Raw genomic sequence first — 26755 nt, forward strand, 5'->3', positions numbered from 1 at the left:
TAAAAGTCCAGAAAAGGTGTTTGTGGGTTTATTTCAAGTATATAAAAAGTGAAGTCACATGCAAGTCCTGACACAAAGGTATGTTTAATGTTTGGTCCAAAAAAGATTTCTGATTAAAATCTCTCACAGTAACATTAAGTACAAGTGAGCGTTGGCATTAAACTGACTTGATGTCAGGGAAATTTGTCAGTATTTAAATTCTAAGTTGTGACCCACTTCAATGGTTAAATTACCAAAGATATTTTATTTCACTCATTACGTCTTGAAAGTTCAAACATTTGTTTCTTTGCGCAAACGTTTCATGCGTAGGACGTTGTGCTCCATGGCGGTAGGGTTGGTGATCTCGGTGGCACAGCTGGCAGGAAACCATCCTCGCTCTCCATCACGCATCCTCTCTCCATAACACCAATCTGCAAATACCAGAGAACAAAACACTCGTATGCAGATCTCCCAAATCAAGCTATTGCTTAATGGGTGAAAATTTCAGTCTGACCTGACTCTTTTTGTTGCACAATGACTAGCTCAGCCTGTTGCAAACCCAGTTCATCAGGCTCCTTTGGCATGTAGGCTTTGGTGGCCTCATACTGTGGCAAACCTGCATATCATTCCCATATTTGAAATATTGTTTGCTTCAAAGGTTGTAAAAAGTTAAAACATTTTTAAGTTTCCACTGGAACTTAAGCTTTCAAATATAAAAAAATAACAATGGGAATTATTAATTGGAATTGTCCTGGAAATTGAGTAATTTTAACTGATAATAGATATTTTCCCAGCTGATATTTAATATTCCTGTGCTTTTTTAAATTGTATTTTGTATGGATAGTGACCTAAAAGTTAATTAAAATGACTGTTTCAGGTAATTACAATAAATACTTCCCATTACTTTATATTTTTGAATATTTCAGAAAATACAGAACTTAAGTTCCTAGATAAGTTTTCCATATAACAGCTGCAGTAACGAGTTGAATGTTCATTAAAAATACTAGATTATATATATTATTAAAAGACTTACCCTCAGTGCAGCTAAAGTCCTGCTTGTGCTTTGTGAGAGCGACAATCCAGCGAGCGCGGTCCACCCTTTGAAAGACAAAATAAAACCATTTAACATCTTATTAAAGAAAAAAAACTCCATTCATATAGAACTGGGTGATATGGACCAGTGGTTCCCAAACATTTTGTGCCCAAGGCACACCCATTGACAAGTACAAATCTGAAGGCACACCTATTGTGTAAAATAGCTTTCATAACACTCTGTAAATGTGCATAATTATATTAATTAAATATTTCAAAAAATTAAAAAAGGTATAGTTTGCCTCCATTATGAAATGAGTGCATACAGAGTAGTAAATTGAAAAAAATACATTTGTGTGTAGTTGTACAGTATATTGCAATAATTAGGGCCCTATAAAATCCATTTTATTTTTTTCCCAAATTCTGTGTTTTCCACTTCAATTTTTTGAAATTCTTTTTGTTTTTTGAGAAATAATCAATTTTGCAGAAAATTTTAGTTTTTAACTCCTGTGATGAAACAAAATTAATACTAATAAAAAAAAAAAGAAAATTAAACAAAAATGCATGTAAAATACAATTAAAATGCCCTTCTTTAATTATTTATATGTCATATGAGAGCAGCATTAATGTCACTTAATTTCCCCTCAGGGACCAATGGTTTACTGAACCTGAGCAGGTTTATTGATTACGTTTTCATCAACTTAATTCAGATTAAAATAATTAAAATGATGCTGATGACGTCATTCCAGACCTTAATGATTAAGCAAAAACAAATGAACACAAAGATGCATCAGTTATTTCACCACTAGAGGCCAGAATATTTCCCATGGATCTTCTGTAGCTCTGATGAGATGTTGTTTAAACACTTTGAGCAGGTGAAACTGATTAAAGTTGATCATGTTTTCACAGTGAGACAGACGGAGCTTCACAGACAGCAAAGTTATGCGGGCACTGGTCGGCTCTGTATTTAGGAGTCAGTGATGATTTGCGTAGTTTTTTGGTGTTCTAGACTCTAGACAGTGTTTCGGGTGGTCAAGACGGTGTTTAATATGGCCAGGATGGGAGGGGGGAGGGCGGTGCATCTAATGAGCGATCCTCTGAAACAATTCCCCATAAAAAAAAAAGAAAAACGTTCCTTGCCTCACGATGCAGATTCTGTCCTCTTCCATGTTCAACAGTGGATTCCATGATTTCATCAGCGATTCAGTTAATGTGGATTTTATAGGGCCTAAATGTATGATTGTCACAAAATCCCACGGCACACCGTTTGGGAACCAACGATATGGACCAAAACTCATATCTCAATATTTCTCAAAATGGCGATATATTATAGAAATCTCAATTTTTTTTAATACAAATAAAGCCTTATGAGAAATACAGTTCTGGGTTAATTTTTCTGATGCCAAATACCACACAGGCACATTTATTAACAAACAGCTGCACAATATGATCCACTTTGGTGTTCTTTCCAAAAGGGACAGCATGTGTGAGTGAGTTCTGTAGTGTGGCTTGTTTAGGGAAAGGTCTGGGTTAGGACACACTCAGATATCCATCTGAAAAGTAGCGAAAGCAGCTCCTCCTAAACAGTATTTAAATACAAAATAAGCTATAAAATACAATTATATCAAAATAGGTGATATTGCCATTTTCTATATCGCCAAAATATAAAACTCGATATTGCCCAGCCCTACATTCATATCACTAGCACAATAGTGTAGGGCTGCTCAATTAATCGAAATTTGATTACGTTTTCATTTATTACGACCAACAATTACAAAAATAACATAATCGAGAAAAAATGATTATCAAAAAGATATATATATATATATATATTTTTTTAACATGTTTTTTTCGCTAAACAAAACAAACCCACTATTTCAGACATCTACAAATAATAATGCTTGGCATACACGTTATTAATCAATTTTCTGGTTGACAAATAATCGTTTGAATAATCGTGATTTCAATTATGACTAAAATAATTATGATTATTATCTTTTCTATAATCGAGCAGCCCGTACAATAGTGTCACATTTATTTATTTGGTGTGAGGGCTTCTCAGATCCTTTTATCCTGCAGAGGGAGCCAGACACAAAATATGGCACACTTGTCAATGCATTTCTATAGAAAGTTGTTTGTGACTAAAATGTATTTCTCTCCAGAGAAAATTATATTGATATGTTTAAAATGAAATATTAAGTGTCCCCACTGAGATCCATAAACAAGTGGCTGATGGAGCTCAGGGCTGCAGTACCTGGATTCAGCCACCAGGTCGATTTGTTCTGCTCTGTTCTCACTGTTCTTGCTCATCAGAAGTCTGAAGGTGAGGTAAGATGTGCTCTTGCCAGGAGACATCCGCTCCTCTGCATCCTCCCCGACCTCCACCTCCACATTCTCCAGAGTGGCGTAGTCCTGCACCACGAAGCTCTCCTCACTGAAATGACGAGCATCGTTTACTCAGCAAACATGTTCAGTGACACAATGCATCCTGTATATTGTCATATATATATTGTATTGACTTGGTGCTGCTGACTTGTGTTTCACATGACTCCTCCCTCTGAGCTCACATTGTCTGGCTTCTCCTTAACTCTAAACACAACGCTGCAGTGAGTTGAGCTGACCAGCCAAATGCCAGATAGAAGAATGTCAAGCACGCTGTCAGCAGCTGGATCTACTTAGTGTCCCCTCAGCAGTGGAACAACTACAGCCTGCATGTCTTAAAAGCTACATTTTCACTCTAAACCAGGGCAGGTTCTCTGTTATTATTTAATAGAAAGGGCTTCTAACTGTCCCAGACACTTTCACTCATATATTCTGAGATAAATATTAATCACTTCTTTCTATTGGGAGCTGAAGATACATTGTAACCCTGAGGAAAAACTCAATAAACACGTTTTTTAAACCACTATAATAACAGCTCATCTCTGTTAACTGAGAAGTAATTGCAGACTTTATGTAAACAATAAAACAAGCCTCACAGTGAGCTTGGAGGTCAGGGACAAAGTGAGTAGTGTTTACATGTTTTCATCAACAGCACCATGCATGACCGTCGCTCTCATTTTGTGTAGCCCCTCAAGTAAACGCACACAATGACTCCAAAAACACACATGGTTGTCTAACTGAAAAAATACACAAAACAAATATAAATGCAAAAACAGATTAAAAAAGAAAACTAAAATACACATAATGACAGAAAAACACACAAAAAACCAAAACAATAAATAACAAAAATACTGTTCCTAATGCTCAGATTATTCAAAATGTTGGTAATATTGTAAGAATGATAGACAAAACAACAATAAAAATACACAAATTGGCCCCAAAAACATATACAATTAATCAAAATGATAGAAAAGTACACTTAAAAAAAGAATAACAACAAAAGTGTACAACATGACAGAAAAATAAAGAAAATCACTCAAAAAACACACAAAACAAAAATACAAAAAATGATTAGAAAAACACAAACCCTATGTTTTTTCCTGTGTTAAGGCTCAGCTGGTCATTATTCTAAATGCTGACATGAATGTTGATCATGTGACCCTGAGGTCAGACAATCCCATTGTTGAGCTGCAGCTGCTACTACCTCTTCTTTTTGGTGACGATCAGCACGTCATTGAAGAGGAACAGGTAGTAGCTCCTGGTGCTGAACGCTCTCCATATGCTGAGCACCTCTGTGCTCACAGTCACCTCACCACTCTTCTTCAGCCACCGTGATGCAGATATCAAGGGAAAAGGCTGGAAGGATTTTTTAGGCGTAAATTCAGAGTTAACGAGAGATATCTATCTTTAATAAATGATAATAAAAATAGCCACGATTCTCCTTAATTAATTTACCAGCCGTCTCCTACCTTGATTTTGCCAAAGTCCATCTGTTTCTGGATGGTGTACATCTGCTCAGTCCTCTCCATTCGCCGTGCTCCATCATTACAGCTGGAGACCAACTGCAGAGAGATGTTTACAAAGATATCATCACAGCGCTAGGAAATATCAGTCTTCATCTCTTCAGCATTCCCACCTTACTGATGGCTTTCAGAGCCCAAACTGCAGCAAAATACTCAGCTGTTGTGTTCGGGGTTTTCTGGCAGATTGTCTGTGAAAGAGCACAAGAGAAATGGCAGAAGACTTAATGCGTGTTTAGCCTGGTTTTAAAAATGTTTATATGGACATGTGGATCAAATGTTTTCCCGCCCAAATATATATAAACAATAAATACTACTGAACAGTTTGCTCGCAACAGTTTGTCAAGCTAACATGTGAAACCTGCATAACCAGAGAAAAACAATGTAAACCAGTGACGTGCAGTCAGGGTAGGCAAGGTAGGCAGTGCCTACCCAAGGGTGAATTGATATTTTGATTATTTGTTTTAGTTATAATATAATGATATATTATTTATTTTTCCATTTCCAATAGCCTACAGTACCTATAAGTTTGAAAGTGTCAGCATTTTGTGCGTTTCATAGCCCATATTACTAAACAGCGCTATTTCCTGGAACGGCTGCAGTCTCACTCCACTGTAAGACAGAGGGAGGCCACGCCCCCTTCCAAAAGCACGTTTCTGCTCTGCCGCTGGCCCCATAGTGTGTTTTTTTGTGTTTGCGCATGCGTAGTCAGGTCCCCAAGATGACAACCATTTATGTAAAAATGTAGCCTTTGGACGTAACCGCGCTTTGCTAAATCCTATACGTAAGTTCACAGTGCATTGGTGAATTGATCCCATGTGACCGCTGCTGCTACGTTCTCTCTCACTCTAGCTAGTGGCGAGATAACACTACAGGCAGGATGACAGCGCTAGAGACGATAGAGAAACTTTTTTTGAGGAAAAACGACAGCTGTTAAAAGATGGGAGACAAACACCTGAGCTACCAGTCCTTCAGCAAAGGTAAGGTCAGAACATTGTTTGTATTTTCACAGTGAATAGTACAAAAGGAAGGATTGGCTTTGTGGATGCTCCTCACTGAGGCTGTTCCGAGTTGTTGTTGTCATTTTCTCCGTGTTTCTGTGTTTCCAACACAAACAACAGATGTGCTGCCGTGTCATGAGATATATCTTGTTGGGAGAGTATGGAGGCTATATTAAAAATTGTTTATTTTTCTTTAATGGTGCTTATGATGTTGATTTTGTTTGATGGCTAAATTCTTGTTCATGTGGATCTTGTTGGGTTTTTTCCTTCTTATTATGAATTTTATATTTTGATAAGCACAGTGAGTTGACTTTGTTGGAAATTGCTTTATACAAATAAAGTTAAATTGAATTGAATTAACACTTGACAGCAGAAACATATGAAATTGTCATTGGTGGTCTCGATTTGCAACGTGCCTACCCAACCCTACTGGCCATGGCACGTCACTGATGTAAACCACCATCATTTAAAGATGCTGGGGACAATGACTAACATTTTTTAAGCTGTACCTGTTTTTTTTTTTCCAAAAGTTGTTCTCATCTACTCCTCATGCCAGTGGGACCCAAAACACTGACAAAAAGAGACTTCTGCTCATTTCACAGATTGAAAGTTGTGCGAAAACAATTACGGTGATATTGTTGCTTCATCAGAAACACCTGAATATGGCAGTAATTTACTGTAATTTTACACATTTCTAAATCCAAAGGCTTGAGGCAAATTCCTGTCTTCCTTGTCTGGCAAAAAAAACAGATATCACAGTAAGGAAACAGTAGAAACAATTCTTAAAGAAACTCTTCCGCTTCGGTGCCATCTTTGCATTCTTCTACGGGATTTCCAATCCCACAATGCAATGCGCAAAACTTGGACTAAAGTCAAATCGATCAATGATTTATTGATCGAGGAGGTCTGTGTTGTAAAACATGTAAGTTATGGTCCCCAACAGCTTTAATAAAACGATTCTACATATTGAAATCAATTTGTATGTAAAAAATGTAATGTGACACCAACATCCAGCAGTAGTGGCAGTCTGGTTACTCGCTGCATTGGAAGGATGAGGAAAGAGAGCATTGGCAGGCCGCCACAATCGGCGCTTCCTTCGATTTGCTTCAGGGTCTCCTTGAAGGCAGCGTTACTGGACCTAAAGGACAGAAAAACATCCATTTCACAGTCTGACAGATTAAGATCTTTCAGCGTGTGACAGTTTGTTGGGCCCCTCACAGCAGCGTCTGCAGTGTCCTTTGCTGGAAGGTCTCGTTGGAGCAGTACACGATGTAGGGCTCAAAGTGGTGAGCGGCGTGATTCTGGACAATGTCGCTGATGTCACGGATCACTGGGTCTTCGTAGTGTCGCCTCTCAAGGTCCTCAAAAAACCTGAAAGTGGGCGGACCAAGGAGGTGCGTGAGTTTGAACTCGAACACTGTCACAAAACAGCTGGAACAGATCAGCACTTATTAACTAATTGACAGCCAAAGACGTCTTTTAATTTAGTAACGTTAACTGCCAAAGACGTCATATGTGTTTTTCGGATGGGGTTGCTAGGAGACAGTGTGACAAAGCTCTCCTGTGAATATCAAGCTTGTACCATGATGTAGTGACCAACTGGTGACATGTAGGTGGCAGCAGCGCACCTTTGGATGAGAGATCACCTGTGATGTGCAGAGCTCAGAGGGTGAGGAAAGGAGTTTGAAAGACAGAAAATGGCGCAACGAGCGTTGAGCTGAAGTTCCCAGCAGCGGACAGCAGGGCACTCGACCAGAGCATGTGTGGAACTAAGTGGACTATTGAGAGTGTCGTGATGGTGAGAGAAAACGATCAAAGAACGGGGCAAGCGATGAGACTCGGTATGTCAGGGGAAGAGGAGGAAGTTGCGTGTGTGGAGACTGACGTGGGGAGAGACTTGAAGGACGGCCAAAATACAGTAAGAAATCCATTAAACTCTGACATAGATAGCAAAATAATAATAATGTTGCCATCAAAAGCCCTGTCTCAGTGTTGTTTTTGTAGTTTTATAGTGGGAAACCAATGTAGAGGTGTCACTAAAGCAAAAAAAAAAAAAAAATTGCTTCAAAGTCACAAATAGATTTTTTCAGAAAAAGCTTTTTGTCACAAACTGGTGATTTGTGTGAAACTTGCCTTGTATTTCAGATTGTCATAGTACAAAATATTCTGTGCGTCTTGAAAAAAAAAATCAGTGAAAATCATCTAAAAACGCTTGGCAATATGGGGTTGGCTGCTCTGAAAAGGGCTGGCAGTGAATGAGTTAATATCAATCTAAAAATATCATCATCTAAAGCAGAGATGGGAAACTTTTATCACAGCAAAGGCCACAAAAATGTGATTGTATTTGATCTCAGGGCCACTTTATCCACATTAAGAATAACCCATCGGAGCATTAATACAGGAAAGAACAAAGGGTTTGTGTGTGCATGAAGACATTTTGTGTATTTTTGAATATCATCTTTAATTTAGTATATATTTGTATGTTTTAAGGCTAATTTTGAGTATATTCTTAATGTTTTTGGAGCCGTTTTGTGTATTTTTGTATTATTTTAAAATAATTTTGTGTTTTTATTGTCATTTTGTTCTTCCTTTATCTTGTATATTTATGTTTTTTTTATTAACTTATGTTGTTTTATTTTTTCTATCATTTTGTGTATTTTCATATATTTCTGGAGTCATTTTGTGTTTTTGTTGTCCTTTTGTATATTTTCCTCTCATCTGTACTTTTGTTCTCATTTTAATATTTGCATTTTGTGTATTTTTATACGTTTTTGGAGTCGTTTTGGTGTATTTTTGTGGTCACTGTGTATCTTTCTGTCATTTTGTGCATTTTTGGAGTTATTTTGTACATTTACTGTTGTGGCCATGCAAATTAAGGCTGAAGGCTTGTTGCCCATGTTTTTTTAATATTATCATTTCCTTTATCCCAATTAGTGCCGCGTTCGAATATTGTTTTTAAATGATGCGCGTTATGAGGCAGCAGTCCAAAATGTTCTGTAATATTCAGTAGTCATTATGTGTTGTATTCAGTCAGGCAAAAAAAGTCAACTATTAGGTTTCACTGCATTAAGGCTTAGTTTATATTCTGTCCCTCTATGACGTCATCACCGAGCAAAACAACCTTTAGCCCTGCTGTCAGCAAACTTCAGTAAAACGACTCCTGAAGCAGCCCAACCCAGGAACAAAGCACCAGGCCTACATTTGCAGCGATTCTCTCAGATAGTGCATGTAAAGCAGGCACACCCTGTCCTTAAGATCCACTGGTTTGGTAGAAAACGGAACATACTGATAGGATCAAAGCTGGCTAGTCCTGTGCTGCTTACACCGGATCTATTTCCATTGTAAGTATAGAAAGCAGCAACATAGAGAGACGACTCTCAGACACGTTATCATGTTAAAGCCTGGGAATGCCACACAGGGTAGCAGAACCAGTTTGTCTAGCGTGTAGTAACATGTCAATGGAGCTTACAGGATACTAAAGACATGCCAAGGGCAAATACTCCACCTGGGACTTTCTATCAGCTCCATTCCCGCCTGAAACCACATCCCAGTGGGAATTCTCTGAGACAGAGAAACAGCCAATTGCTTTACATTTACTGATCCATCGCCATTAAGTCACAGCTTAGTAGACGGACAACTTTTCACACAGCGAAGGCAACAAAACTGATTGTATCTGATCTCAGAGCCACGTTATCAACATTCATGTCAGCATTAGAAGAATGAACATTGTGACAATTACCAACAAAAGATTTGTGTGTTTTTGTTGTCATTTTGTGTTTTTTTATGGTTATTGTGTGTATGTTTACTGTCACTTTGCATTTTTGGAGTCATTTTAATGGATTTTTGTTGTGAGTTTGTATATTTTTGCGTATTAGATTATATTCTTTTTTTTGCAGCAATTCAGTGTAGTTTTATAGTTTTTTAATTTTGTGTATTTTTCTTGTCTTTTTTATGTGTTTTGATTTATTTTTTTATATATTTTAGTGGTCGCATTCTGAGTTTTTTCAGTAATTTTGTGTAGTTTTGTTATGTTATTGCAGTAATTTCCAAGCATTTTTGCATATATTTGTCAATTTGTGTATTGGAATCATTTTGTATATTTTTTTTGCTAAAATTTTTCAGATTTTTATCAAGTTATGTATTTATGTTGTTCTTGGTTATTGTTCTATAATTTTGTGCATCTGGAGTTTGTGTGTTTGGAGTCATTTTGTGTATTTTTGTTGTCCTTTTTTAGATTTTTGCTGATTCTAGTATGTTTCTTGAACTCTGTGTTTACTCTGCTTTGGAGAGTGTTTGGCCGACCTTTGGCTGACTTGGTGGATGACAGAGATGTTGGAGAAGAGGTGGTGGTGCTCGGTGGCCGTCATGGTCTTCCTCAGAGCATCACTGCTCTTAAAGTGACGCACCAGTATCCCCAGGCTGTGCAGGTACGAGTGCTCTGAGGTCATGATCTCAAAAATGGCCTGTAAAGTCAGCACAGACACTCACATAAGTGATTGTATCAAGAAATCTTTGAATCTTAAATCACTATGAACAAACTGAGTAAAATGAGAATGTGCTTCATCTTTTCTGTGAGTTATTCTCAGCAAACATAGGACGGTTATTCTGTCTCTGCCCTTTAAAAAACCAAATCATCAGTGTATAATATACCATGTGGCTGTTACTGACGGTTGGTTTTCAAGTGTTGTCCACAAGATATTATGGATCACCAATGGATGGATGCTAAGGTCACAGAGAAGCATGAAATAAAGTTACAGATAAGGGCAAAACTTTCATTAGGGGCACATTTGGGATGTTGCAAATTATGGAACTCAAAGGTTGCAGGAGCTCACTACTTAGCTTTCCATGTTAGTAAGGAAGGGGTCCTGTGCTGTATGGGCAGCTTAGCAGCAGTGCTGAATTCTTCCTAATTTTTGTTTAACATGGGGTTAAATGATGAAGGTCTTTCCACTCTGTTCACGGAGTGGATTGAACAACATAAAAATTGGTCACAGCCGTCACACGCTGAGGTACAACTCAATGGTTCCTGTTGTAATACCCAATGTCCTTCATTGCCTTTTTAAAAATTGACATCAAAAAGTTGTTCTTGGGTTTCCATGGATACGGTTGATAACAGGATGGAAAGGAAAAAGCACACCCACTATCTTTCTGGGTTAAAAGGAAAAAAATATTTGACATGCTATGGCGGGGGGTTACACAAGCTGTTTTTAGTTTTCCTTTTAGTCCAGAGAGGGAGACAGTGACTCGTTAAGGCAACAGAGTGGAATGTAGAATGACATTGCTGGCCTACTCGTTGTTCCATTTGTCTCTAGAAGTAGTATAGGAGGAAGAGCTTTCAGTTATCAGGCCCCACTTCTCTGGAACCATCTACCAACCACGGTTCGGGGGGCAGACACCCTCTCTACCTTTAAGGTTAGGCTCAAAACATTCCTCTTTGGTAAAGCTTTTAGTTAGGAACCAGCTCATAGCTCATAGTTAAGATGCAATAGGCATAGACTGCCGGGGGGGTCTGGCATGCTCGGTTGGAGAGAGGTTGGAGAGGGCGTTAAGAGAGAGGTCATTTAGGTTAGAGAGGGACCGGAGAGGGTCCCATTCCTCTCTCGAACACTCCCTCTATGTCTGCTTCTTCCCTTGTGTGTTTGCTCCTGTACTCCTTCTGGCTTTTGTCTTGCAGGTCCGTGGGATCCTCAGTGTGGAGTTACAGAGTCTCAACAACTCTGTCTCCACCCTTTCCTCTGCACACACCCAACACAGCATAACGTGGATGGCTGTTCATCATAGGAATGGGATCCACACAAGGTTCCTGCTGCTTAACAGAAGGTTTTCCTTGCCGCCATGATGAATTCATGTTGGGTGTGGGATACATATGTATGTGTATATACGTATATATGCATATGTGTTTATCCATAAAATGAAGAGTCCGTCCTTAAGACTGCTCTACTGTAAAGCGTCTTGAGATACCATTGGTTATGATTTGGCGCTATACAAATAAAAGATTGATTGATTGATTGACATTCAAGTTTTTATGCATGAAACATTATGGTAATACTTGAGAATAAAAGGGCTTATATGCTTAGGTAGCACGAAATTAAGTTTGAGTTGAAGCATGGAGAAAAGTGCTGAAAATCATCAATCAAACCTGGATTACAAACTAGCAGAACTAGAAAGCTAGGATTTTTCTACTTTATTAAGCAATGCACACTTTATATTTCAGGGGTTAACATTTTTCCTGAAAAAATAACAGTTAAAAAGTTCTCTTCAAATAATTTATTTCTGTGTCTATTCCGTAGACAGAGACATCCTTTCTTTTCAATTTTTGGAATTGTGAGCCAATGTGTGTTTATGGTAAAATGGGAAAGATGAGGCTTTAAAAGATCCAAACCATTGCCAAAAAGGAGCACCTGACATTTAAAAAGAAATGGGTTCACACCCAGGTTTTAAGGCAGCAACTTCTTCCTGCAGTGTAGCAGCAAACACCAAGACGAAACACGAACGCAACACGACCTTTAACACGTCCCAGAAAATGTTTGAAATCTAAAGCCCTCAGCTGCAGACCCATGAAGTGAATCAGGGGACAAAGTCGGACAAACCGCCTGCTCCACAGGTTGCTGGAGCATGATTACACAGGGTGTGTCGTTATTCAGGCAGTGCTGGGAGTAGTGCTGGGAGTAGTGCATGGAGTAGACCTTTGGCATGGAGGCAGGGAGTGAAGTGAGTGCACAGTGCAAACAAAGAGATCCAACCTGGTTCATGTCTGTCTCTGATGAACAGCATGGTGTTTCTTAAGTATAAATCAAACAATGTGCCGATGTTAAACAGTTTGGAGAAGGTAACGCAACCATTCTGAAAGGGTTTGGGACTCTGAACATTCTGAACTTGGGACTCCAGCCTTCTACAGTGACAGAAACAGAACATGGAACTGTGGGAAACTTCTATGGAAAGTTGGAGTCTGAAAAGAATATTCAGTTGACAAGTATTTTAGAACAAAAAACAGTTCAACACGGGTGACAGTGTGATAGACTGATAGACACATTAATTATGTTTTCCTCTAGAAAATGGTGGTGAGTGCTCAGTCAACATTTCATCACCATAAAATCTAGAATAAATTAGTGTTAAAGAAGCAAAAATAGGCTCAGCAGCACAATTACCAAACAGCAGCAGTAGGTCAACCTCTCAAGGTTTCTTTAAAAATATGAAGGCTTTGAAGAGGCCTCCCTAAATCTGCTGGAGACGATTATTTATTTATTTTTTTATAGATATGAACATTGAAGAACAGTAATGTGGAGACAGGGCCATCTATAAGGGAGAATAAGGGGGAGAGCTTGTTGGGGCCCATCCATAAAGTCAGCAAAATGATGGTCCATTGTTCTATGAATCTGTGATAACCACATTATTTATTTATTTATTTATTTATCTAAATAATATACACTGTTATCCAGGAAGCTTAGTATTTTCATTATAGTATAGTCATGTTAAAGATGCAAATGGCATAAAAATGACTAAAAATGGTGGAAAAGGTGGTGAAATGGGATTTTAAAAACCACAGAAATTGGTTAAAAGGTGAAAATTATTACTATTAATAATAATAATAATAATAATAATAATAATAATAATAATAATAATACATCAATTTTATATAGCTCTTTATCATAGACACTCAAAGTTGTTGAGTGACTGCCACCCCACTGTGACCCCTGGAATTCTCAGTGGTCTCCCATCCAACTACTAGCAGGCCCAGACCTGCTTAGCTTCCGAGATCTAACGGGATCGGGCAATGACAGGCTGGTACGGCCAAAAATGGGCAGAAAAAGTGGAATAAAGGGTTCAAAGTGGCAATATTGGCTTAAAAGTGGCAAAAATGGGGGGATATAACATTTTTTATTAAACAATTAGTTTAAACTGGCAAATAATGGACATGACAAATTGTGAAAGTGGTTAATTTGGCAAAAAATAAGCATGAAATCTGGTGAAAAGAGGTTAAAAGTGACAATAATGGGTCAACATATGTGACATTAGGTGGAAAAGTGATGGAAAGGGTTTATAAGTGCCGAAAATGTCTTGGAAGTGGAAAACGCGCGGAAAAGAAGTTACAGTAATGGAAGTAATGAAGCAAAATGCATTAAAGGAGCAAAAATATGGCAAGTTTGGTCTAGTTGCAGAAAAAAGTTACAAATTTTCTAAATTGGGCACAAATTATTAAAAAAATATTTGTAATTTCTTGAAGGCATCTGACCCCTTTCAGTGTCTTGCGACACCAAATGGGGTTCTGAACTCAAGGTTGAGAACCCCTGCCATAGAGAATGAATGCATAGAAGTGTTTTTACGTCATTCATACTGCGATTTCTGGTGTCTGCCTCCAAAAACTCAGCCAAAGTTGGGCTGAGGGTGAGGGGGGCTGCCGCCTGTGCTACCATGTAGTTGCACAGGGGAGGCACTCCCACCTCAATTTGCACTACAAATCCCTCCAATTTTAACCCCCCCCCCCCCACCCCCCTCCACACACACACACACCCTCCGGAGCTAATGCACCACAAATATATTAGGGAGGGCTGGTGATGGTCACAATAACAAAAAATGCATTGCTGTCTTGAAAAGATTGCAATTCTTGTAGTGTTAACCTTCGATAGCATGTGCAGACAAATTTAAAAAATAAGAAGAAAATTTTAAAAATAAGAAGTTTTAAAAAAAGTAGAACAAAATCAGAATCAAGCCAATCACTGTGACAAAACACAAGAAATCACAGCAAGAATGAAGTAAAAACACTTCTATGCATCCGTCTACGGGACTCCCACAATCCAATGTGAGAAACTTTGCCATTAATGTCAAGAAGAGAGTGTTTACAGTGGAGATCAGAACAAACTTTCAAGCAGTAATTTCTACTTTTTGCAATTTTTTTTCCTGAGCAAATTATCTTTGATTTATTGATCTATGAGGCCTACACTGTCTTTATCTGATTAAAAATTAGAATCAAATACATTTTTTTGTTTAAAGAATCAGAACAGTCTGAGTTTTTAAAGGTAAAATGGAACAAACTAAACCATCTCTTTAGTTGCCTCCATTGTAAACTCAACTAGCGAATGCTCAGCACAGAAAGAAAGAAGCCTGTGTTTCAAAGTCTCACGGGACATTTTCCTGCACATATTTGTTAGTAATTCATGCCATTACACTCACTTACATCATTAATAAACACAGACTGACCTCTTGTCTCTTTCTCTCCTGGGGCGAGATAATGGAGAGAATATCCGTGTTCTTCACCTGCAGACAAACGGATCTCACTGTGAAGCTGACACACGTGAGTGAAGCTGTGTTGGCTTTCTGCGTCTTACCTGTGGCAGTTGACTCCAGGTGAGCTGTACTGGTCGGTAGCTTCTCACCACTATGTTCTGGTCCTCTTCTTCCACTGGATGTTCCACCACCACAAAATCATCGAGCAGCTCATCGTTGGTGGTGGAGTGCAGCCCGCGCTCACGCACGTCCTGGTAGAGGCGCGGCGTGGCTGAGGAACACAGGACCACATTACTACTTCAAGTTCATTTTAGATTACTCAATCAAACATAGAAAAGAAAATGATATTCACTCCGCAGATTGTGACAAGAGCTGAAAGTACTTAATACGATACTGTTATTGCTGCCTTGAGTATCGACCGATACTGATATTGATCAGTATCATGAGAAGACCTTGAAAAATAACCTCAATAAATCCAATAAAAACAACAACAAAAAAATTTAAGTACAATAAATCCCTAGTAGTTTGTAACATTCTACAATTATATACAATAAATAAAAAAAAATAATTAGAAGACAGTGAAAAATAACCTGAATAAATCGAACAACAACACATTTTGTATTGGAGTGCTTCCTATAATACGATAAAAAATGTTTTTGTCGATATCGTATTAATATAAAATAAATAAATAAATATCCAATATCAGAATATGATCGGGACACCCTTAGGTGTATCAAACAAAAACCAAAGCTGAGCAGGTAGGATGGGTAAGTGAACGAGTGTTTATAAAGATGAGCATGAACTAAGGCTGTATTGGAAACGTCACACTAACGTACTATACAGTAAAAACTCAATGAGTATATACTGTCTACTATCTACTATAAGTATGATTAGGATGATGAGCGTTCCCACTCAAATATACTTCCAAGTTTCCCAAGATGCATTTGGGAACCTACAACGACAAACACCTGAAGCACACTAAATATCTGTGGACTTTCTACCTTTGAAAGTTTTGAAAACATTGTAAATGAAAAAGTGACCAAGCAGAATATCAACATGTGCTTATTTGATCTATAAAACTCACATATACACATTTCATTCACACATTTCTGAAATTTTCATAGATCCGCCGTTATGCTACTGACAAGACTTCCAGTTAACTTCAAAACAAAATCCCTATTTACAAAAGCGTTAAAAACTAATGAAAGACAAAAAGAGACGCTTTTATTTTGAAAAAGGGTTGTTGGATTTTTAGCTTGCAGGCGGTCCCAGGATGATTTTACATTCCGCTCGTAATGTATCATGGGGCAGTTGAGTATTGTGCCCATCTGCATTGTGACTGTTCTGTATTAACTGTTTTATTTCTCTGATTGTGAAGCACTTTGTGACATTTCTGCTTTTGAAGGGTGTTATATAAATAAACTTTTACTTACTTACATTATGCATATTTAAAAAATGTCCCGATATAGTATACATCCGGGTTTTTCTCGCACACTGAATCTTTTCATACTATCTAATGTGAACACACTACATACTAATTTTCACGTTAGTTTGACATTTACAACACAGCCTTAGTGTATTCACATCAGATTAAACTTCATTGTGCTGAAATACAGAGCGATGTGTGACTGTGACCTCACTCCTCAGAATAATTCAAAAGTCAGTTAAAACCTGATTAACCGTTACATTCTTACACAGATGCTCAGGTACGTTTTGTTAGCACTGCTCAATTAATTGAACTTCGATTACAATTTTGATTACACCTGACGATTACAAAAATAACATAATTGAGAAAAAAATGATTAAAAAAGAATTATTACTATTATTTTTAAATATATTTTATTCGCTAAGTAAAACAAACCCACTATTTCAGACATCTACAAATAATAAAGCTTGGCACACACGTTATTAATACTAGCTTTGAGTTGTTTAATCCATGCCCATGCAAGCTCCTCCCCCCGCCCCGCCCCTCTCAAAGCCAAAGCTGGCCTGCAGGCTAACACGAGGAAAGTTGTTGCTCATGGTATTGAAACATGGCAGGAGAAATGCAGCAAAAACACTGGTAAACAAGCAAGTCAAGTCAAATTCTCTTCTATGGGAACACTTTGGGTTTGATGATGAAGACATAGAGCAAAGACACATCACGTGCAACAAGTGTTTTGTTTTGTGCAAAAGTGAACATACTTGATTTCAGTGTTTGAAGGATTTTATTTATGTTTAAAGAAATAATTTGATGTTTTTTGTACAAAAAATAAATAACTTTTTGGTTGACAAATAATCGTTTGAATAATTGTGATTTCAATTATGACTAAAATAATTGTGATTATTATTTTTTCTATAATCGAGCAGCCCTACATTTTGTGCTTGAGTTTAATCAACTCTGAGCTTAAATTAAGAACCCTTTAACAGACGCTAAAATCTACAGATGTCCATTAAACACTCCCTTGGAATGCTTATCTAAACAGATGTGTCCATTTTTAACAGGACTAGACAAAAGGACACAACATTCAGTGGGAGTAAATAATTTCCCCATGACACATTTTCATCATGAAGAAATTCCACCGTCATAAAAAAATGGAAAATAACATTTTCTTCCCCTTTTGTCTGTAAACCAGAAGACGAAATTAGTAACAAGTGACACATGAGTGGACATACCATCCTTGAACGATCCTCGCTGTTTCTGGTTCCTTTTTCTCCCGAGGGTTCGCTGGAAAGGACACAGCAGAGTTTAACCCTCCATTTATTAGGCCTTAACATGCTTTTAAATCCTTCCTTTTTACATATAAATCATACAGTTGTGGTCTATATAAAGTGGAACTGCAATGCTTGGGTCTGAATTCCTCATTATTATAGCTCCACAGGCCCCTTTTCTGATGTGCTTCTGAGAGCAACTCGTTTTGGTGCGGTCTCTTTAAATGCAAATGAGACACTTCATACCCCGCCCCCTCTCCAGGTTGCAGAGGTGACACTCGGTTCAACTCCACCCTGTTCGGCCATTTTTGAGGTTTGATAGAAGAAATACGATTGTCTAGCGGCGCAGAAACTTTTTATTCACACATTATTTACAAAATGTCAACAACGGAAGACTTGTCCATCCAGCCTTATATGTTCGAGCCAGAGTCGGACCCGGCGGAGCGAGATGAAAATGACGATGAACCTGCAGAACAACGTCTTCAGATGGATGTTAACAAGTGAGCTAACACAACCACCGAGCTAACGCTAGCGCCAAGCTAACGTCACGAAATGCATTTTAATAAAGTCTATTCGGAGACAAAAACGGCAAAATGAAATGACTAATGAAAACTTTATACTTTAATTAAATCACGTAGGCCATATCATTAAGGATCGAAAACGAGCACACAGCGCTAACATATGAAGACGGTGCAACTGCTAATGCTAACAAAACAATGACAGGGACGTCTTATCATCACACTTTTTAGCGTTATTTACAGCTTACCGAAGTGCTCTGTTTGTCGTCTCCAAAGATAGAAGGAATTGAACCCTCAATCAGACAAAGTCTTTCGGCAAATCCTTCTTTATACTGGCGGAGGTTGCAGAAGCAGTCATCCTTGAAGTGCTTTGTGCACACAAAAATGACCTTACCCACAGATGTGGGTACATTTCCATAAAAAATAAAACTCTACCAGGCACTTTGAAAAGGTTCTGATGCTGGGAGACATTGTAATGAAGCGTGTGGGTTACTACATCCAACAACCGATCATTTTGACTTATCCTCTCGTAACTTCTGCATCCTTGAGCTTGGACTACAAAATAAAAGCGAGAAATAAAAATGGCGGATTGCTCGAAGTGTTGGGCCTGGAGTCGATGTCCTAATTTGGCAGTTCCGCTGCAAATACTGTGACGTTATTCTTCAAAAAACGTAATAGAGAATCGAAAAATCGAAACAGATTGAAAAATATGACCAAAACAGAATATAAAGATATCAACGGAGCACCTGAAGAGACTCATTTGAACTTTTCTGTACTTCTAAACACTCTAAATATACAACAAAATGCATTTAAGGGCTAAACAAGTGGATTTAGCATGATGTGTCCTCTTTAAAGGACCATTACTATTCATCCATCAACTGAAACACAAACCCTGACCAACAGTTTTAAAGAAATGCAGAACTTTTTAGTAGCTGTTGCTGACGTTTCCATTTGTGTCTCATCTGGCTTGAACTTGTACTCTGAAGACTTACTTTACAAAATCACAGAACTGTAGTTCCTGCATTCATTGTGGCAGGAACTACATTTAAGTTCTTTTATGGCCAACACAATGCATACTTGGCAGAAACTCAACCTTCAAACCCACAAACCTGAAAGGAAACAATAACAAAGGGCTGCTTATATGTCGCTGTAGCAGTTTAGTTCATAACCATTTTAAATGGTGACACTGTACATCACTACTGAGGCCAAAAGTTCCTCTGGAAATTTGCAATGTAGCAAACGCAACTATTCATTTAAAATTCAACCAATCTCTGCGAATCATGGTCGTGCTGCAACATTTTCACAATCTTGAACGATCTGCGTCAACCTGACACAGCAGCATGATTTACACCAGATTTACACTGGATGCATAAGTACTTCCTCAATGTCCCCGCTGCGTACCTGCTGCGTAATCTGCTACCCGCCAATCCCCACCACCTCCATCTGCGATGCGTATCTGTTGCAGTAAGGACTCTTGAGGTCTCGCTAATTCACGCGTAATTGCGCAATATAACAAGTTGTAGACAATACAAAAAACAACTGTAAAGCTACACAAACACTGCATTATGTCCTAAAAGAGGAGCAGAAGGAAATCCACTCGGTCTTAACCTGTAAATCTGCTTTTGTGGAGATTATTGTGGATAATCTCAATATTTATACGTGAAATACGATCCACTGCCACCCTGTCCAGGGTGTAGCCCCACCTAGCACATGAAGAAAGCTGAGAAAGGCACCAGCAGGCCCCTGCCACCCTGAAAAAAAGTAAGCTGGTCGAAAAGATTGATTTAAAAAAAAACAAAAAAATGATATTCTATTTTGTGTCTGTGCACTATACTTCACGTCACTCATGAGCAGCTGATTTTTGCTGAACTTATACAGCATTGGTCTGGCATCCAGCAAAAATAGAATCTCTATCAATCTCATGCTCCAGCATGACGGAGCAGTTACACAGCTGTGATGGAAATTGACACATTGACTTTAATGAAAATGTATCAGCTCTGTTGATGTTACGCAGCAGATACACATCCAGTAGAAAATGGGAGTTAGGCTTTAGTATTCGAAATGCTCTCATTTACCAACGAATATTACGGCTCAACATTGTGCACGTCCGTTTCCCGACGTGTTGCATTAAGTGGAGGTTAATTGTTTTGCACTGTGTCTAATATTGCAGTGAAACACAAACGAAAGTCAGCGCTTGACTGAGACTTTTCTAGATTAAAACATGCCTCAGAAAACGGCAGAGACGCAACGACTGGTGACCACAAATTAATCAGTGGCATTCAGATCTATTACCAGTATCTAGTGGTGCGCTTGTAGCACACATTACTTTACCTACATTCCTATTAGTGGGAATGTAGGTACAGAAATTACAGGTGTGCGCACAATACATCACTTTTTTTTACACATCTGGAAGGATTGTGTTGTTTCCTCCACTGCAGTAAATATTCTTCTTTCAAAGAGTTATTCATTTAATATTTAAACTCAAACAACCACTTCTTCTGTATTTAATATTCTCAGCACTGAAAACCTTTCAAATGTGATGAAAATGATGTGTGACGACAAAAGGTACATTACAAAGTATTGAGATGAACTTTTGTTATTGACCAAATACTTATTTTCCACCATAATTTGCAAATAAATTCATTAAAAATCCTACAATGTGATTTTCTGGATTTTTTTTCTCATTTTGTCTCTCATAGTTGAGGTATACCTATGATGAAAATTACAGGCCTCTCTCAACTTTTAAGTGGGAGAACTTGCACTATTATTATTAATAATAATAATAACAATAACAATAATAATAATAATAATAATAATAATAATAATAATAATAAATTTTATTTGTAATGCACTTTACATTTGATGCCAAACCTCAAAGTGCGACAGGATAAAAACAATACAACACAACATATATTAAAAGACAGGAATAAAAGAGGCATTAACTGTTAAAATAAGTTTCTGTAAAAAGGTGATATTTAAGTTTTTTCTTAAAAATGTCCACCGTTTGCAGGGCCCTGAGGTGGTCTGGGAGGGCGTTCCACAGGCGGGGGGCAGCGGCTTCAAAGGCTCTGTCGCCCATTGTTTTGAGCCGTGTCTGGTGGCTGACGAAATACTTTTTTTGCCCCACTGTACCATGATCACCAGTTGAACAACTACATGGGGAGCAGAGTGGCTGGAACTCACTACCTCCAGATGTCAGGAATATGGACTAATTTTCACAATTCAAAGCCAGACTCAAAACCCACTTATTTACAAAAGCCTTTCCCACCTGACACCCTTGCCCTGTCTCTGTCTTTTAGCCCAACTTTTACTGTAGCTTTACTTTTATTGTAGTTTTATACGCTGTATTGTAAAGTAACATTGGATAACCTGAAAGGCACTGGTTTTCAAATAAAATGTATTATTGTTATTATTATTATTACAACCAAGACGGCTCAAATTGAAAGATGCAGAAAATTGTCATTTCTTTTTTCTCTGATGTCAGAGTCATTTGGACAACTATAAAAAACAAATTCCATGCCGACTTCACATTTCTAATTATAACAGTTTTGTTCACAATATGAGGCCAGAAAACGCCTAGCCTGGGCCAGTAAGAGCTAAATTATAGTGGTTTGTATTCAAAAAGTCAGTGTACTTTGAACTGCTAATGTGTGATGACATCAATCACCTTTTTATTCCCTTAATAAATAATGAACTCAAGTGTTTACCTTGCGTCCAGGACTACGAGCAGGACCAGGACTGGGGGCCCGGTTCTCTCTCACTGGTTTCAGCTTGGCTCCAGCTTTCCGTCCTGCTGTCATAGCTTCAATGTCCAGGCTGGTCACAGCTGCTCTGTAGGACTTGTTCCTACGGTTCCTCCTTAAAGCAAAGCCATCTCCATCACTGTCGTAGTCCTCCCAAGACACGTCCGGTCCCTGCGCTGAGTGACGACTTCGGTTCCCACTAATGAAGTTCTCCAGTCCCAGTGGGAACGTCACTACTGTCGTATGATGGCGTGGCTTACGACTGGAAGCTGCTAGGTTTTTGGGGATGAGTTGGTGGGTGCCCACCTTGAGAGCAGCTGGACTATGGGTGCTCAAGAGTTTCTGCTGAGGAACCACAATCCTGTCCATGACATCCTCCCCCTTCTCCACCTCCTGGGGCATCGCTGATTCAGATGTAGATAGTTGGGAGTTTGGTGGCTCATCACCTGGCTCGGATATGTGAAGTTCAGTGTTGAAGCAGCTTTCCAGGATTACAGGGACCTGATCCCCCATGTTTATTTGGCTGTGAGAGGTGGATTCCTCCTTGCCCGACATCAGTCTGGTCCGGTGACCTCTTCAGGTTCTACCACATTGAGGGATACTGAAGAATAGGTGAAGACATGAAAATAAATTATGCACAAATCCAGAGCAACTATACATACAGCAGGAGTCTATAAATACTAAGCATTAGACAAAGTCCAGGATGAAATCCAGCTCTTCTCTCAGACTGGCAGCTTTGTCAGTCCTCAGTCTCTTTACTCATATGAAGGGAACAACCTGTGACTCACTACTCACTCCTACACCGCACACGCCCACTCACGAGCATGCCAGCCAATCAGTGCAGGCAGAGGAACTGCATCAAAACACAACATTAAACCATTTGAGCAATACACAACAGTGTTACTATTAGAGGTGTGCATTGCCATGACAATACGATATGATTCATGATTTGCATGTCACGATGCAATATATCACGATACTAAACAATATGTACATCGCAATACATCATGATATCAGTAATTACAAATTTAACCTTTACAAGTACAAAATGGTACAAAATACAATTTATTTCATTTTTTAAGAACTTGTGATAAGTAAATGGTAACTAATTGTAATTTAAGTCCTACTATCAAAAACAAGTGGTATGTTTATCAAACTGCCAAATTACATTTTTCAAAAAAGTTGAACTTTTGCTTCAGCAATAGATTCTAATTCTGTTAAATTCTTAAATTATTTTTGAGGCCGGGCTACCGGGCTGAAATTTGGTCGGTATAATCAATGGTTGTGTATGCATCAATGCGCGGAGCCCGATTTTCGATTTGGGCCCAAGGGGAGCCCCAAGGGGCCCCAAAAGAAGAAAAAACAAAATTGGATTTCTCATGTATTTGCGAGTCAAATATTACAACGGTTGGTGGTACCGAATCATCATTGGCACATACTAACGTCACGGGGGCGCCAGGGGGCCCAATTTTTTCAAATGACTCATAGTTCTCGTTAGATTGCAATGCAGTTTGGTATGAATACGCTATGAATGAATATAATGAGACGCTCAAGACCCTTTTTTTTTTTTAATGTGGCCCAAGGGCCCACAACCCTATTCCGGTAATTTCCAAATTTATGAGAACTTACTCGTGTGATATACCGTTTAAAAGGTAATTAAACGTAGATTACAATTATGCCTCGCACAATTCGATTTGGGGCCCGGGGACCCACCCCCTTTTTTCTGCAATTGTAATTAAAGTCTTTTTTTTATTTATTTGTGTTTGTGTGTTGTCAAATATTGCGACAGTTGGTGGTACCAAATAAATGACACATACCAATATATGAATGGGGCCCATTACTACGTATGTACCACGGGGGCACCAGGGGGCCCCATTTCTCAGAGACCTTTTTTGAAGGGGGGAGGGGGGCACCGCCTTTTTCAGTATCGTGTGATATATCGTTTCAAAACCGAGTCATTTAACTGAATTCTCGGGAACTTGGTACGTGCTATTTGGCGTGGAGACGTTCCGCGGCCCCGCCCATAGTTCAACCAAACCACATACATCTATAAAAGTTCTGAGTAAGTTTCCAAGCTAAAATGCATTGTGGAGTGAGGTAGTTTAACAAGGTCTGATGTGGTTCACCGACACATAATAACCGGTTGTTTACGTGCTATGTTTATGTTAGGGTAATTAAAAAACAAAATTCCGTTAAAAAACATGATTTAAAAAAAAAACTATTTGGACATTTTTTGGATTGATACGATAATTGCAAAGTGAAATATAATCAAAGATATAAATTGTATCGACTGTTCAAATTTGATGTTTTAAAAACTTGTTATGCAAAGTTCATGCACAGATAGTAATACTGTTTTGAACAACGTCATGATGATAAAATGATTTGGTTTTAATTTTAGCCTGGCATTAATCGTCGCTCTTTGTTTCTGTGTTCTATTTGCAGAGTGGCACTTTCTGTACTTGAAAGAGGATGAAAAATTGGTGTTATTGTTTATTTTATATAAACTTATTTTGAAAAGGTGAGATTCCATATGTCTAGAGACTAGAGCAAAGGTCTGTAACCCATGGCTCCGGAGCCTTGTGTGGCTCTTTTCTTCCTCTGCTGTGGCTCCCTGTGGCTTTGTGAGGATATACAATCAGTGTGTGTATTACTATTTATTCATCAAGGGGGAAAATTGGATTTTAACATAAAGAGAAATCTATATCAGGTAGGACTCAAACACTGTCCATATTACCTAAACCTCACTAAATTACCCTGGCCATACCCCATGAAGGAGCTTTGAATACTTTTTTATACTCAAGCTAGAGTAGGCGTCATAACATTTTCAAGAAAAGTCCCCTCGCGGGGTTTGAACCCACACATTTTCACAAAGTGACCATGAAACTGAAGTTTGGCCATTTTGTTCTTAAATACAAGGACTCAAATGAACATTTAATGTTTTATTTAAAGATATTTAACCCAGAACCTTTTTTCTGGTACATACACAAATGTAACTTTGTTTTCTCTGTTGACTAAATTGTCTTTATTTCAATAAAGGAGTGATTTATGGCACACAACTATCAAGAAACACTACCAGAAGGAGCCAGGGGATGATATAAGGCTAAAGTTATCAGTGCTAGGGATATCTGAGTGTCCATACAAAGTCCCAGCCGACACTCAGTTATGTATTAAAGTCTTGTGTGGAAGTTCAAAGCATTTTAAATTTTATTTTGATCAAAATACTCATGGTAACTTTATTTGATAAAGCACATTTCATGAAATATTGCCTGGTAAAACCCTCACACGCCCTTAACCACAGTGTATTTTATAACGGAGCTACGACGGATATAAAAATAACATATTGCCATGTAGAATGAAAACTAAAGCCACAGAGATGCTGCTAAAATCCTCAATCTTCATTTAAGATTTGAACTGTTCACTTTCCATTTCCACCCTACAAAATTCCAGCATTTTCAACCATTTTTTTTCTCTTTTGGGATGATATTAAAAATGATATCTGTATTATTTTTTACATTGGACAAACAGTCAAACAAACAACAGCTCTTTGGCATTATGAAACCTTTTCTGTTACAACATGGGTCTATACGTTGTTAAAGTTGTTTTACCGCCAAACAAATATGGCAGAAACATCACAACAAATCCAAATGCCTAACTTCCAGAATGCTTTCTTTCCTGTGGGAAACGGATCCAAATGGCTCTTTGACTGATAAGGTTGCCCACCTCTGGTCTGGAGTTAATCAAATAAAAACATGTTTTGTTTTATTTTTTTACATTTTTGTCTTTCCAAAAATACCGTCTTGTATCGTTATCGTGAACCCAGTGTCGTGTATCGTCCCACCCTTCATGAATAGCATTAAAGTAAATGGTTGGAATTGAGCTTTTGTTGCTGCTTTAATGTAACAGCTGTAGCAACTCTATCGATATAATAAACAACTATGTATGTGGTCCATTTTTTTTAGTAACTTGTGTTCCTGAGTAAGAGAGGGAAGAGGAGGAAGAGGAGGCTTTGGGTGGGAGACAAACATGTCCGCCTCACGCGCTCCAGGCTCGTGAAGTAAACAAACACGGACACAGGTGCAGTTGATTTTACCTGAGAGCGTCAGGGAGCGTCCAGCAGCGGCCTCCTCTCCACAGGTTAGTGTCCCCGCTGTCCTCCGTCCAAAGAGAAGGAACGCGTTACTTTAGTGACAGCAGCTGGGCTCTTCTCTGCACTCACACGCGCACACATACACACTTCCTTCTCTGACGCCCATCAGGAACAGCTTGTGACGTCATTACAGGTGGGCGTCCACACCCTCAAAAGGTAATGTGTGTTATTTAAAAAAAAAAAAAAAACAGTAATGTTAAACCGAGACCAGTGATAACATAAATAGACTCAGATTTTTCTTTATATTTTTAATACAATTTTTAAAAAATATCTTATTCACATCATAATTATTAAATTTAATTTATTCTAAATGTAAAATCAAGATCACGCCTGAGCAAAAAGATGAATATTTACTTTTTTATTTTCAAGTTTATTGTGATTCTTAATCAAACTTAGCACTGTTTTCTGATGCCCCCTGGCGACCAAGTTGCAAAATTACACCATTCACCCACTTTTAAAAGAACGTATTACCGCTCCCTGAAGATGATCATATCAGTAATATTCGTCTAATAAATTG

General features: G+C 38.3%; 1 protein-coding gene across 1 annotated transcript; it reads right to left on the reverse strand.

Moving 5' to 3' along the window:
* arhgef16 (Rho guanine nucleotide exchange factor (GEF) 16) lies at positions 1-26351 on the reverse strand. The gene is made up of 15 exons (XM_028452418.1): positions 26182-26351; positions 22056-22692; positions 17795-17846; positions 15241-15410; positions 15113-15169; positions 10217-10377; positions 7133-7285; positions 6923-7052; positions 5030-5104; positions 4863-4955; positions 4598-4749; positions 3266-3445; positions 1013-1077; positions 494-595; positions 1-410 (listed from the first exon to the last, which is right to left on the reverse strand). Exons 2-15 carry the CDS (start codon positions 22644-22646, stop codon positions 271-273), a joined length of 2121 nt encoding a protein of 706 aa, XP_028308219.1. The 5' UTR covers positions 22647-22692; positions 26182-26351; the 3' UTR covers positions 1-270.
* Between the last annotated feature and the right edge of the window lie 404 nt (positions 26352-26755).

The sequence above is a fragment of the Gouania willdenowi genome, chromosome 7, assembly GCF_900634775.1.
Source record: "Gouania willdenowi chromosome 7, fGouWil2.1, whole genome shotgun sequence".
Lineage (NCBI taxonomy): Eukaryota > Metazoa > Chordata > Actinopteri > Blenniiformes > Gobiesocidae > Gouania > Gouania willdenowi.

Bases quoted from the DNA above. Each gene is read 5' to 3' on its own strand.
- arhgef16 (XM_028452418.1), bottom strand. From the start codon at position 22,646: ATGTCGGGCAAGGAGGAATCCACCTCTCACAGCCAAATAAACATGGGG. The intron at 17,847-22,055 runs GTAAACACTTGA...TGTCCTTTCCAG, and splicing joins CTCGTAGTCCTGGACGCAAG to CGAACCCTCGGGAGAAAAAG. The intron at 7,286-10,216 runs GTCGGCCAAACA...GCCCACTTTCAG, and splicing joins ATCCACCAAGTCAGCCAAAG to GTTTTTTGAGGACCTTGAGA.